Source organism: Monodelphis domestica, chromosome 7 (assembly GCF_027887165.1).
Source record: "Monodelphis domestica isolate mMonDom1 chromosome 7, mMonDom1.pri, whole genome shotgun sequence".
Taxonomy (NCBI): Eukaryota; Metazoa; Chordata; class Mammalia; order Didelphimorphia; family Didelphidae; genus Monodelphis; species Monodelphis domestica.
The window spans coordinates 54,900,255-54,914,314 of record NC_077233.1 but is presented as its reverse complement, the minus strand read 5'-3'; the positions used below and the strand labels follow the sequence as shown (position 1 = coordinate 54,914,314).

The window sequence follows — 14,060 nt, the reverse complement described above, 5'->3', positions numbered from 1 at the left end:
GTGATTTTACAAAACTACATACATCAATTCTAGAAATTATCCCTAAGTTAAAAGATCCAATTATGAGAAAAAAAATCTATCTGTTCTATTTCACCTTCCTCTCTCTGTCTTTCTCTTTCTCCCTTCAAAACCCTCTGCTTAAAAAGCAGAACACACCTTCCATTCTTCCTTTACAAACCCCACATACTAAAGTTTTATGGACTTTAGATCAAAGTCCCTCTTTCTTCTGAATTCAAACCCAACATACCTTCTCTACTTTCTCTTACTTGCTTTTACCATCACGTCAACCAAACATTCCATTGGTATCACTTCGATTGCTAATCAGTAACAGCATAGGGCTCAACCATTATAAATTTCAGTTCATAGTACAAATTGGTAAACTGAGGTAACCACTGAGTATTGAACAAAATCTATGGTAGAGTCAGGTTTACAATGAGTTTTGTTTACATCCAAACAATATTTAAAATACGTGTTTCAGCAGCAACTCACATAACAATCATAAAATTCTGAGCAAGCATTTTTCACATATATGCCATTTTTAACATCCTACCCGCTCTTTGGCTACTGTTTGCAGCATATATCCTTATACAGATCAAAATGTAATCAAAATCTCAACCACCAAATTCCCAAAACTCGTATGTGGTAACTTTATCAATTACATATCGCTCAACTCAGTTTATCACTCGGGACCTGGAATGTTTGCATTAAGATTCCACAGCTTCTGGGGGTAGCTCAGTGGATTGAGAGCCAGGCCTAGAGATGGGAGGTCCTAGGTTCAAATCTGACCTCAGCCACTTCCTAGCTGTGTGACCCTGGGCAAGTCACTTGACCCCCATTGCCTAGCCCTTACCTCTCTTCTACCTTGGAACCAATATACAGTATTGACTCCAAGACGAAAGGTAAGGGTTTAAAAAAAAAAGATTCCACAGCTTCAAACAGGCTTCTTGGTCAGACAGGGCTGGCAATATTTGCATGCTTGAGCACCTTAAAACCTCCAAAATATACAATAAAAATACACCCATCCTTAAGTTCTATCACACAGTGATTGTCAACCTTCTGAGGTCCCTAATTCAGTCCCTAAGTATCAGTGTGGAACTATTATAAGCACTTCTTTCTCCTTCCTGTGTTCAAGGAAGGGGTTAATAGCTTCTGAGTAATTTATCCTAAGGCTGCCAGACTTGATTTAGATTTTATTACTTAGCAACCTTGGTCCATCCTTCTCAGTGGATTTCAGTTTGAACTCTACACTTCCAAATAACTAACTCTGATTAAGTCCTTTAGCAATGTTTCAGTTTAACCAAACTGAGGTGCAAAGCATGTACCTGTACTCCTCTCAAACCTGTCTAAAGTATAATAGAACCTCCAGTTTAGTTTTCTTTTAGCTCAAAACAATGCCACATTCCTCATTTAAGTCCATCAACATTATTCCAATTTATAATTTGTTATATCTATTTCATACTAGATTTCATAGTATCAGTTAGTACCTCTATTCATTACTCTTACTGAAATGGAGCACTTCATAAAATGAATCCAGACACCCCGAAATTCAATTATTAACTTATATAGATAGGTTATAAGATAGAAAGTTATTTCCTTTCACATGTACTTAATCACTTTTCCCTAGTTAGCTACATGTTACCTGGCATTCCAGCCTGACCTCTTTGATCTATCTGAAGGTAGACTGTATTTAATCCTCATGACAAGCCCTCTCGATTTCAGGGCTGGTTAAATTTGTCTTGTTAAGGACATACAGTTTGTATATCATATAACCTTAACCTATTTAGGTGGAAAACTTAATTCTCCTCATAATACAAATGCATACATATTTTGTATCCACTCAGCATTACTAATTTCCAGCATTTGGTATCTGAATACATGTTCATCTCTAGATTGCAAATTCCTTCCTATGCATTTTGCACATTTAAAAACAATTCAAGTAACATTGATCAAAGTCAACGTCATTTAAAGATTTCCTCTTTTGTAAAATATCAGATTCTTAGCACTTATATCATTAACTCCCATGCACAGATTAACCACTTTAAAAACTTCTTGTGTGTCATATGATTTCTCGCTGCTAGTTCTGACAGCACATACATTAAAATAAATAAATAAATACAAAAAAATAAAATAAACCTGATTTGAAAGATTCCCAAGTTTAAATTCTAGAAACCATTATGCATTGCAAGGTTTAACAAAACAAACTTCTAACCAGGAGTTTTTGTGCTCAATAAAAATCTGGCAACATTTCACATTTAGAGTTAATTAATTTTTTAAATGAAAAGTGCCTCTAACTGTGGAGTAAAAATCTCCCTTTTCTGCTCAGAATTTTCTCTCTTTCGCTCCTTTGGGGGCCCATCCAAAGGAAGAAAGAGGAAAAAAATCATTGAACAGGTAATTGCTTTTGTCCTCTGTTGAGGATTAATCTTGCATCTCCCCCATTTTTATATAGAGACAAGACTGTGACAGAAACACACAACTTTGTGGCCAACATGCTTTGAAAGGAAAAAAAATCAGTGTTTTAGAATCCATTCTTAAGAAGAAATAGTTGCAGGGAGAAAATGTATTAAAACAGTTTCAGTGTACTGCTCCTTTAAGTGTCTCAGGGAAGGAACTTCTAAATCCCCTCTCATGCGGACTTTACTCCTTCATAGCCTGCCTGGTTGGAATGCAGGCAGAGGGAGCAGGGGAACAGCCACTGCAAAGTTAATTCCCCTTTGTGACACTGCATCCTAAACTCCTTTATCTTCTTTGTTTAATCTAGCCACGACAAAGACTCAAAGAAGCCTATAGGACACCCTCTCTTACACATTCATACACCTTTGTCCAAATATAGAAAGACACATGAGACAAACAGTAAAAGGCAGAAGACAAACAACAGAGACATGGACATTCACTAGGTTTCGGGGCAGTACACCCCCCCCCCAACCGTAGGGGCTTATCTTATGAAACTTGTAAGGACCATAAACCTTAAAGTAAGCTGTTTGACAAGCAGGCAGATTATCTATCGTTGAGACCAACCAAGAAGTTGAAGGTAATAATTCTTTAACCAGTGAAGAATCCTGATACCAGTGACTGCTTGTCAGTGGCTGGCTGCATGGTCCCTCCCTTGCGGCCAAAAAAAACCTCAGTGTGTCTAAAAAAAAGCACCTAGGGCTGAAAGAAAAATAAGGAGGGGAGTGAATTACAAGCACTCCTTCCCTGTGTGCAAGGAAAGAGTTAACAACTGCTAAATCACCTAGAGCTGAAGGAAAGATAAGGAGGGGAGTGAATTACAAGCACTCCTTCCCTGTGTGCAAGGAAAGAGTTAACAACTGATAAATCACCTAGGGCTGAAAGAAACTAAGGAGGGGATTGATACCAGGGATTTAAAAGAATCCTGACACCAGCGACTGCTTGCAGCTGCTTGTCAGGGGCCGGCCGCCCGGTCTCTCCTTGTGGCCAAAAAAAAAACCTCAGTGTGTCTAAAAATCACCTAGAGATCGTGGGGCTTCCCCAGGTCTCTCTTGGGGGTGCAATTTCTTCCCAAAATGGGACTTGAACTACTTTCCCAAAGCTAGTTGAGAGCAATTCCAACGTGACGAAGACTCGAACTTTGTGCTCAGGGCCCTCCCAACCTGACGAAGACAGAGACATGATCTCTGTTCTTAGGGGACTCAAACCGCCTGAAACTTCCAAGTTTGGTACGACTGTATTCCTTCCCCACCCCAGATCACAGACGCTTCCTCTGGTTCCCAACTAGCCTCCTCGTGAAGGACACATAAATACAGTACAATAGAGTCCACATTCAGAAACAGGTGGGAGGATCAGACAGATGCCACGGGTCGAACCCCTCACCCCAGAATGGGATGGGCCTCGAAACTTAGCTTAAGGATGGCCTGAATAAACCTCAGGCACGGAGAATCATCCACTGGGCCATATGTTTAGAAAGAGTCCTCCTCTCCCCCATACACTTTCGGTCACCACACACACACACACTCTCACACCCCAGTGCCTTTGGCCCTTCTGTCAAGGGGTTCTGAGGTGGGGACGAGCCCAATGAGCCCCAAAATGTTAGGCTCCGGGATTTCGACCACCACCACAGAAGACCAAAAGACAATGCAATCAAGCAAAAGGGCCGTTTATTGAACTGGTTTGCACCAGCAGCACACACCAGGGGAGCCCCGCCAAAGAGTTCCCATCCTAGTCTGGGGATGCTGGGATATATATTCCCTCCAGCATGCATGGCCCCCCAGTCCCTATCTGGTACATACCATTGTTGGAATGTTTGCCAGCATTTATGGTCCCTAAGTTCTTATCTGGGACCTACTGCTTCTGGGACCTTTGACATATTAACTTCCAAGGTCCGGCAATTTCCTGCTCTCTCACCAGTTAATATTAGGAAGCAGTCTATTGGGAAGAGTCATTAGAACAATTTATGACAAAACCAGCTTTAAAAGACATAAGGACCCTGATCGATAAATTGATCCAATGCAATTCCAAAGGACTGATGATGGAGAATGCTATACATTTCCTGTCAACAAAGGTGATATGGACTTAATATGTAGAATGAGACACATTTTTTGGACATGACAATATGTAACTTTATTTGTTTATAAGGAGTTTGTTTTTTCTTGAAGGAAGGGGGGGAAGAAATACTTGTTCACTGAAAAATTTTAATAGAAAAAAATTTAAAGACTTCAGTTCAAATTTTACTTTTGATACTAGCTATGTAAACCTGAGTAAGTCACATACTCTCAGCCAGTTTCTCTATATTTTTCAAGGTAGTTGTGAGAATTAAATAATATACACAATCTACATAATTATATAAAGTGTGCAAATATATGTATACATGTTATATGTATGTAACAAAATGACAAAAACTTAATAAATAGAAGTTTTCAAATCTTAAAGCATATCAGTGATTATTGCTCCTTTTGTATGGAAAATAAATACGTGAACCACATCTTAATACATTATATACAAAGAACCCTTTTACTCCCCTCTTTGAGGAGACCTGGTCTTCAGCTAAAATCTAAGGTTTAAAGGATTTGTCACTTGTGTACTTGGGTGGGGTCAGAGTTCTCAGTACCTTTCCCCCAGGAAAGGGGCCCTATGTGCCCAGGTCTAGAGTAGGGAAAGAGCTTCTAGGTGCCAATGGAAGGAGAGCAATGCCTCTAGTTCCTCAAGCCAAGCAAGGGTTCTTTGACATTAGATGAAAACGAGAAATGTGTTTGAATGTAGAAGCGTGGATCAGAAGTGTGGCTGGCATGGGAAGAAAGTGACTCTTAGCTGGGTGGAACACTTCAGGAGAGAGGAGGTGAACCTGTCACATATGACCCTTACCAAAGTCTGCCAGGAGGAACCTGATGCTTCAGCAAAAGGCTCCTCTGATCCTCCCCCGCTCACCTTCCTGGCCTTCTTGGTCTCAAAGGGGTTTTATTTTTGTTTCTTGTTTTAAAGTAGGAAGTTGCCAGAAGTTTCTTACACCGATGACATTACAAGCCTTAAAAAAAAAAAGTTTTAATATAGGAGAATCAATTGAAGTGCCCAGTTAATCGATCCCAAAGATGAAACAATGACCAATAATGTAACACACTGAAGGGAGTTTATTAAACAAACTGCAGTTTGGGCTCAGCACTCTAACAATGGCTGGATCTCCATTTCTTGGAGATCTTGGGGCTTGCAGGCTTTTTATACTGGAGTGGTAGGGGGATTGCACAGGAATTCCTGGGAGGGGGGGGAGTGAACAGGAACTCCTGGGGTTAGGGTCCTTATCAGTTCCTAGCACATTCCAGGGTACAGTAACTGGCTCTTCATTAACTTGACTGAAGGGGCTCTAGGGGCAAGGGGTCAGGGAGAAAATAGGTTCCAGGGCTGGTCCTTCATAATGAGTGAGTTAACAAGCATTCATTAAAAGCTGGCAAGGTGCACGGTTGCAGCTTAGTAGCTCAGTGAAGAAGATAGAAAGCCAAAAAGTACTGGATTCAAATGTGGCTTCAGATACTTCCTAGCCTTGGTTCCCTGGGCAAGTCACTTAACCTTCATTGCCTAGCCATGACCCCTCTTCTGCCTTGGAACCAGTATACAATGATGATGGAATCTAAGATGGAAATGTCAACTGGGTTTTTGCAAATCCCAAGTTTGCCCCTGCCCCTTGAGAACTCACCCCAGGGAAGTTCCTGACAGACCAGTTCAGACTGAACAATAGACCTTAAAGTGCTAGGTGATCCCAGTTTGGGTGGGACTACCGAAGAGTAGTCAAATATTAAATACCCTTTTTTTTGTCATAGTAGTTTCTTCCATTGTGTTAAAATTCTCTTCTAGGTAGCCCAGTTCTTGGCAGGACACTCGCCTTTTGTATTCATTGTTGTAGACCACTCCCAGCCTCTGGCCACAGCCTCTTTCCCAAGCCTGTTTGCCATCTGTCTGTGTATGTTTGCTGTATCTAGTTCCCCAAAAGGTATATAAGATCCCCAAGTTCTATTAATTTTTAGAGAATCATCTAAAGCGGATCATCCCAGAGCCCCAGGGATCTGACTTTGTGTAGTATTTTAGTGCCTGGCTCTGTGTAGTGGGCCGATTATCATGCATCTCTCTCTTTCCTTATTAAAAACTTGGTTTTGCTGACTACTTTAGTAGTTCTGTGTTTTTCCAAGTTGACATAAAAGTGTCAACGAGAAAAAAACCATAACTATTAAATAGTCAAAATCACTCTTTAATCAAGGGCTAAAGGGGTTCAGCGCTAAAGGCCTCAGCGCTAATAGGCTACGACAACAGAGCTACTCCCTGAGACTGCACAGAGTCTGGACGCCCTGGTCACTGATCCCTGGGAGTGCCATTGACTCAGGATGGACTCCGAGGAACAAAAGAATTTGGGGATCCTATATACCCTTTGGGGAATCCAGGGGAAAGGAAAGATGATTGACATCACTATAGTGGTAGTCTCTCGGTGTCTGAGAATGACATTGTCTTTGTGCAGTTTCATCTACGGTGTACCCTCATGTGGCTTTGGAGTCCAAAGGCTGAGGCGCAAAGTTTGTGGCACGTGGGGCATTGGGACGCCAGTTGTTACGGAGGTGCGGGTGTGGCCTGGTGTCGGCGTTCACGCGCAGCGGCAAGACGTCGACGTCGTTCATCTTCAAAGGTGGTGGCGGCATGGTGAATGTGGGTTCGCCAGCTGCTTCTGTCAGAGGCAGCGAGTTCTAGTTGCTTTGGTGTAATGCCAGCCCACTTCAGGTTTGACTTTAGCTGATCCTTGAATCTTCTCTTTGGTCGGCCTTGTTTCCTGAGTCCAGCTGACAGTTCACCATTGAATACCTGTCTTGGTATTCGCTGTGGGTCCATGCAGATGACGTGTCCAGACCATCATGACTTCGATGCTGGTGGAGTTGGCTCTGTCGAGGACTTCCTGATTGGTGATTCGGTCCTGCCATCTGATCCTCATGATTGACCGGAGGGAGCGTTGGTGGAATTGCTCCAGCTGTTTCATGTGCTTCCGGTACAGTGTCCATGTCTCACAACCGTACAGGAGCGAGCTGAGGACCACTGCATTGTACACTTGGAGCTTCGTCGCAGTGCTTACACCTCTGTGTTGGAGGACTTTGCAGCACAGCCGCCCGAGTGCCTGGCTGGCCTTTTGGATCCTGGCATTGATCTCGTGGTCTAGGGACCCGTCATTGGCAATGGTGCTGCCCAGGTACTTGAAAGTGTTGACATTAGAAAGCTGCGTGCTGTCGATTGTAATGCACGGCTGGTTTGTTGGCCTTCCTGGTGCGGGTTGGAACAGCACCTCTGTTTTGCTGAGGCTGATAGTCAGGCCAAACAGTTTTGTTGCGGTGGAGAACCTGTCCACAATGGTTTGGAGATGATTTTCTTGGTGGGCCATGAGAGCACAGTCATCTGCGAAGAGAGCTTCCAGGATGAGTCTCTCTGTTGTCTTTGTTTGCGGCGAAGGTCAAATAGTGAGCCATCCAGTCGGTATTTGATGTAGATGCCCAGATTTAGATCCATCACAGCTGTCGTAATACCTGGGTGAAGAATAATTTGAATAGCACTGGAGCAAAGACGCAGCCTTGTTTCACACCATTGGAGATGTTGAAGCGATCAGAAGTCTCTCCACCAGATAGGACTTCCCCTGTCATGTCGACATGAAAGAGCTGGATCAGTTTGACAAATTTTGCTGGGCAACCGAGCTTGCTGAGGATCACCCACAATGCGTCCCTGTTCACTGTGTCAAACGCCTTTGTCAGGTCTATGAAGACAATGTAGAGACTCAGGTTCTGCTCAAGGCATTTTTCCTGCATTTGCCTCACTGTGAAGACCATATCGATTGTGCTGCGATCTGGTCGGAAGCCACCTTGTGATTCAGGCAGGTTCTGCTCTGAAACAGATGACAGGAATCTGTTGAATATAACATGGGCGAGTTATAACATTAGTAGCGCTAACCCCTTTTCCCTTGATTAAAGAGTGATTTTTGACTATTTAATAGTTCTGTGTTTTTTCTAGTTGACAGTCCCAAGTGCTTTAAAGTCTAGATCACCATCTACTATGCTATCTCTTCTTATTCAACTTATTTCCCCTTGCTCTTGTAGAAATCAAATCCTTTGGGGGGGAGGGATAAGTGGATACAAAATATACAAAGAAGACACAAAGTCATGAAGGCACTCTTTGCAAATGTTACCTTGTAGCCAGGAGAAAAAATAAAACAAAACAAATTATTGAAAGTAAAATATCTTGGGGGTCGGAGTTTGAGATACCCAAGAATAAATTAATAAAAATAAAACAAAATAAAAGTAATACATTTAGGATCAGCTGGTGGCTCAGTGGATAGAGAGCCAAGTCTGGAGACAGGAACTAAAGTAAAAAGTTTTTTAAAAAATAGTACATATTTAAGAAGTTTCAGAACTTTGTGACCCTGGGCAAGTCACTTAACCCCCATTGCCTAGTCCTTACCATTCTTCTGCTTGGAACACTATATTGATTCTAAAGCGGAAGGTAAGCGGTTAAAAAAAAAAAAAGACCGGTTTCAGCAGTGTGACGTAACCAGGGGCAATTGAAGAGGGCGGGGCTCAGTGAGAGCCCTGGCCGCCATGATCCTCCCGCTGCCAGGTGGCGCCATAGGGCGGACACCGGCTTTCTTCCCGGCCATCGCACCCCCTCTTTACCCACCCCACTCCTGGCGGAGGAAGCCAGCGCCGCGCCTGCGCAGTGGCGCTCCTCCTTCCTCAGCTTCTTCCTCTTGTGACCCAGGGCGGGCTCGGCTCCCGCTCAGCAGTCGTGACCACGGTTGCCTCATGTCATGTCGCTGCACACCATTCCGGGCTCGATGGCGACTTTCCGCCGGATCCTGGCCAACTTCCCCGATAACCTGAGCCTGGCCTTCGCCTACGGCTCCGCGGTGTACCGCCAGGCGGGGCCCAACGGCGGCCGCAAGGTGAGCCGTACCGGCCCCTCCGCCCCCTCCTCGACCACACCCCCACCCACGTGTTCTTGTGGGGGGGAGCTGAAAGGAAACTTGGAGACCCCTGCGTCCCCCGGGGCCGAGAGGCCCAGCTCCTGCCCGAGTTCACCCTGGTAAACGGGAGCCTGGGTGCAATGTCACATTCCTTGGGGGCAGCCCCAGGCGCCCTCTAATGCCGAACCTCCGGGCCGCTGGAGCCGTCCTTCCCTCTGGGGTTGGTTCCTCTCCCCGCCTCAGCCAACTCTTGGCCCCCAGCGCCCTGTTTCTTCCCCATTGCCCCGCTCCTCGACTCCTTTCGGGGATCTGGTCGTCTTGTCCAACTCTCCGTAACTGCATTTGGATCTTGGCTTAGTTACTGGAGTGGTCTACCTTTTCTTCCAATTCATTTGACAGATGAGGCAACTAAGGAAAACAGGGTGAATTTACTTGGGTCACACAACTAGTGAGTGTCTGAGGCCAGATTATTATTATTTTTTTTAATCCTTACCTTCAATACTGGCTTCCAAGGCAGAAGAGTGATTAAAGGCTGGGCAATTGGGGTTAAGTAACTTGACTAAGGTCACACAACTAGGAAGTGTCAGGGGTCAAATTTGACCCGGGGACTTACCATTTTTTTAGGCCTAGCTCTATTTACAGAGTTACCAACCTACTTTCGAGGACAGATTTGAATTAGGATCTTCCTTATTCCAGGTTCTCTGTTCACTGCTCCTCTTAGCTACTCTGGAACACAAATGCACACCTTTTGCCCAAGCAAATCCCCATGGCACATCTAACATTGTTAGTGAGTCCCAAGTGCTCTTTTTCTTTCCCCTTTGGTTTGTAAAACACAAACTATGTTTTCAGGCCAGGAAAAGGACACCTCTATTGTAGTCTACAAAAAGAAAATGTGGTGGTTAAGAGGGTTTGGGGGTAATGTTAGCATACCCTTAAAGGAACAAGCAGGAGACCAAGGCCAGATTTTTCTTTTGTATTCTGATTTTTCCAAACACTACCACTGTGCTGCCTTAGAAGGGGAGCTTCTCTTCCAAGTAATATCTTCTGACCTTGAAAGGAAGGGAGTGAAGAGGGAAGTAAAGCCATTAAGCATTAGAAAGAGTTTGCCATTTAAGGGACACAGAAAAGGAGAAGTCATGTGTCTGAAACTGAGATTCCTTGCAGTATAGTGTAGGAAATAGAAGTGGAAAAAGCCTTGGTCCTAGTAGAAGACTCAGTACTGAATGCCACAGAAGTTCAGAGGGAGAATCTTTGCCAAAAAGCCTGATGTTCCAGATGTGGTTGTAATATCCAACAAGTTCAATTTGCAGTAAGCCCTACCTGTTTCTGGCTGCCTGTGTGTGTGTGTGGAGTCTCAGCAGCAGATGAATCTTCTTCTGCTGCTTTTGCCTCCTGGCAGCACCCTCAGATATCACCATTTCTTTAGTAAAACCTTGAAGCATTTCTTTTGGCAGCCTGTGCTGGGCTGTTGCTCTTTAATTTGTATTGGAGCAGAGACAGATCTGGAAGAAGTCATAGAGTTTAAGTGTCGTCTCCAAAGTCATACAAGTATTATCAAGCAAGATTTGAATCCATGGCTGACTCCAGAGCCAATGATCTTTCCAAAAGACCATGCTGCTTCCAAACTCACATAGATAGTTGACCCAGTTGGGATTTAAACCAGGTCATCACTTTAGCTAACTTAAGTCCTGAACAGATTTTTCTCTTGGAAACACTTGAGTTAAATGTTTAACATGCATCCCTTCTTCTTTCCTCCATCAGAATATTATGCTGGACTTTGTGTTTTCAGTAGATGACCCTGTAACATGGCATTCAAAGAACTTGCAAAAAAACCGCAACCACTACTCTTGCTTAAGACTTTTTGGACCCAACGTTATTGCTAAAGTACAGAATAACTTTGGAGCAGGAATCTACTACAACGCCATGATAAAATGTGACGGTAAGGTGAGTGAGCCTGGGCCCTGTATCTGATGTGGACTTTGGGCATCTTTGATACCACTATCCCTGGTCATCAGAAAACTCAATAAATCTGATTTTCAACTTAATAACAGATTAAATAGGAAATTGATTACAATCATTAACTACAATTGTAGTTCAAGTAAGTGGTAACTTGCCCTGCCCAAGAAGGACTAAGCCTCTTACTTTGTCTTTCTACTACACAGTGAGGATTTCCTCTCTTTAAAAAATATTTGTTGAAATAACTGAAGAAAATTAAGTCTCTTCAAGACAAATCTTTCTTCCCTCCTTCTTTAAAGGTAGGATAAATACCACCCAGGGTCTTGTGGTTCACCTAAAGCCAAAGAATGCCTACTTGGTCCTCTTGGTATATCAATAGTTAATCCCTTTGGGAATACGAGACATCTATGCTATTGGTCAGCCTCCATTGAACAAATGGGGTAAATCCTAAAACAAGAGCACATTAACCAGTGGTAGCAAACTAGAACAGAGATTAGCATCTTAGTGGCCCCCTAGGAAGGGACTGAGGCACAAAAAGGTAGCAACTTGACCCAGGTCACATTGGGTCTGGATCAGCAGTGTGGCAGGGCTCCCTTCCATCACACTGCTTTGAGTGATATCACCCCATGGGCCCCAAGTACAATTGTAACTATAAGGCCTCTGGTTGGGACAGAGGAAGCCATAGCACTCCAAGAAAGCCAGTGTTTAGAGGGAGACACAGCCTCAGGGACCAAGGAGATCATTGCCAGCTACAATATGCCCAAGTCTAGAGGTTGGGACCTAGTGCTCCCTTTAGCAGCACATATACTGAGGTTGGGATCCAGCTGTGCCAGATAGACCAGAATTATGGGAGCTTGGGATCCAAGGGTCAAAGTGTTTTAGCAACATTGATAGGAACTTTAAGATTGTCAAAACATTTTGAACTTTGTCTCATTTGAGCTTCACAGTAATCCTGTGAGATTGGTGATATAAAGATCCCATTTTACAAATGAAGAAAAGGAAATGGAGCCACAAGGTAGTGTTAGAAGTAGGATATGGAAGGATGGAGAAATGAATGAAAATAAATACAAAATATTGGGGACTTAAATATAAAAGCAAGGCAGTCCTTGCCCTCAAGAAACTAATTTGGGGGCAGCTGGGGTAGCTCAGTGGATTGAGAGCTAGCCCTAGAGACTGGAGGTCCTAGGTTCAAATGTGGCCTCAGCCACTTCCCAGCTGTGTGACCCTGGGCAAGTCACTTGACCCCCATTGCCTAGCCCTTACCACTCTTCTGCCTTGGAGCCAATACACAGTATTGACTCCAAGATGGAAGGTAAGGGTTTTTATTAAAAAAAAAAAGAAAGAAAGAAAGAAACTAATTCTAATGGGGAGACAATATATGAATGGATGAATGGGGTGATGAAGGAGGAGAGAGTTTCATCTTTAAGTCAAGGCTTCTTCAGACCTAGAATTATGCACTAAATTGCCCTATTTTTAAAGAATATAAATAAAAAACTGAGAGGTCTTATCAAATGTAATAGACTTTCTAGCAGCAATGCAATGATCCAGGACAATCCAGAGGGATTTATGAGAAAGAGCACTATCCACATCCAGAGAAAGAACTGTGGGAGTAGAAATGCAGAAGAAAAACATATGATTGATCACTTGGTTTGATGGGTATATGATTGGAATTTGGGCTTTAAGTGATCACTCTATTGCAAATATTAATAATATGGAAATAGGTTCTGAAGAATAATATATGTATAACCCAGTGGAATTGCTTGTCAACTCCGGGAAGGAGGGAGGGAAAGAACATGAATCATGTCACCATGGAAAAATATTCTTAATTAACCAATTAATTTTTAAAAAGAACTGAGAGGTCTTAAGGACAGAAAACAATAAACCTGGTATCCTGGATCTAGAGCTTAGCCAGAGGGCCTCAGGCAAAAAGACTCTAGCTCTTAGGGATCTTTCTGACTTGGGCTATAGGGTCATCAGGAATAAGAGAGGAACTGGGTATGGAACCAGGTATCGGCTTCAGAGCTTTTCTAGCTTATTTTGATCGAGGGCCTCACTGGTTACAAAGTCTCTTAGCCTTGTAAAGCAATTTAATTTAATTATTATTATTCCCTTTTACAAATGAGAGAAGTAAGACTAAGAAAAGTTAAATGACTTGTCTGTTGCTACCTAGCTAAGCAGCAGAATTGGGGCTAGAGCCAGGGTTTCATAGTCCAAATCCAGTGTTTTATATTTTTTATCTTTTGCCTTAAGACCATCTCCGAAAGCAGGAGTCTTTGAAGGTAGATTTAAGAGGCTTGGTAGTGAGTGAAAAGGTAGAAAGCAAAGCAGTCCCTGTTAACTGAAGGCTTACACTTATCTCTCTTTATAAGAAGTAACTCATAAGTAGGATTAGAGGTAAGTGGTTGAAGATAGATTATATTCTAAAAGTTTTTTCAGTGTGAAGAAGTATCTGAGGTTCTTAGTGTACCATCAGAAATTAATCTAAAAGTCCTTACTCTTTCATCGTAACTATTGAAATGTTGTTTATAATTGTAGAATTCTAGGAGCTGGAAGGGACAATTTCATCCAATGCCTTTATTTTACTGATGAGAACATTGCTATTATGAAAGCCTTGCCCAAGGTTAGATAGCTATGGCTATATGGCAGAGAAACAACCAGCACCCAGATTTTT

The 14,060-nt window shown here is 43.0% G+C and overlaps 1 protein-coding gene across 2 annotated transcripts in view; it reads left to right on the top strand.

Annotated features, from left to right (window-relative positions):
- Positions 1-9,151: 9,151 nt before the first annotated feature.
- Positions 9,152-14,060, top strand: part of TAMM41 (TAM41 mitochondrial translocator assembly and maintenance homolog) — a 38,459-nt gene continuing 33,550 nt past the window's right edge. The window contains exons 1-2 of one of the 2 annotated variants that reach the window (XM_056804669.1): positions 9,152-9,412; positions 11,195-11,377. In XM_056804669.1, coding sequence (XP_056660647.1) covers positions 9,278-9,412; positions 11,195-11,377 — 318 coding nt within the window. In that variant the 5' untranslated portion in view covers positions 9,152-9,277. The remainder of the gene's footprint in view (positions 9,413-11,194; positions 11,378-14,060) is intronic. The other variant, XM_007500242.3, reaches the window with a different exon arrangement.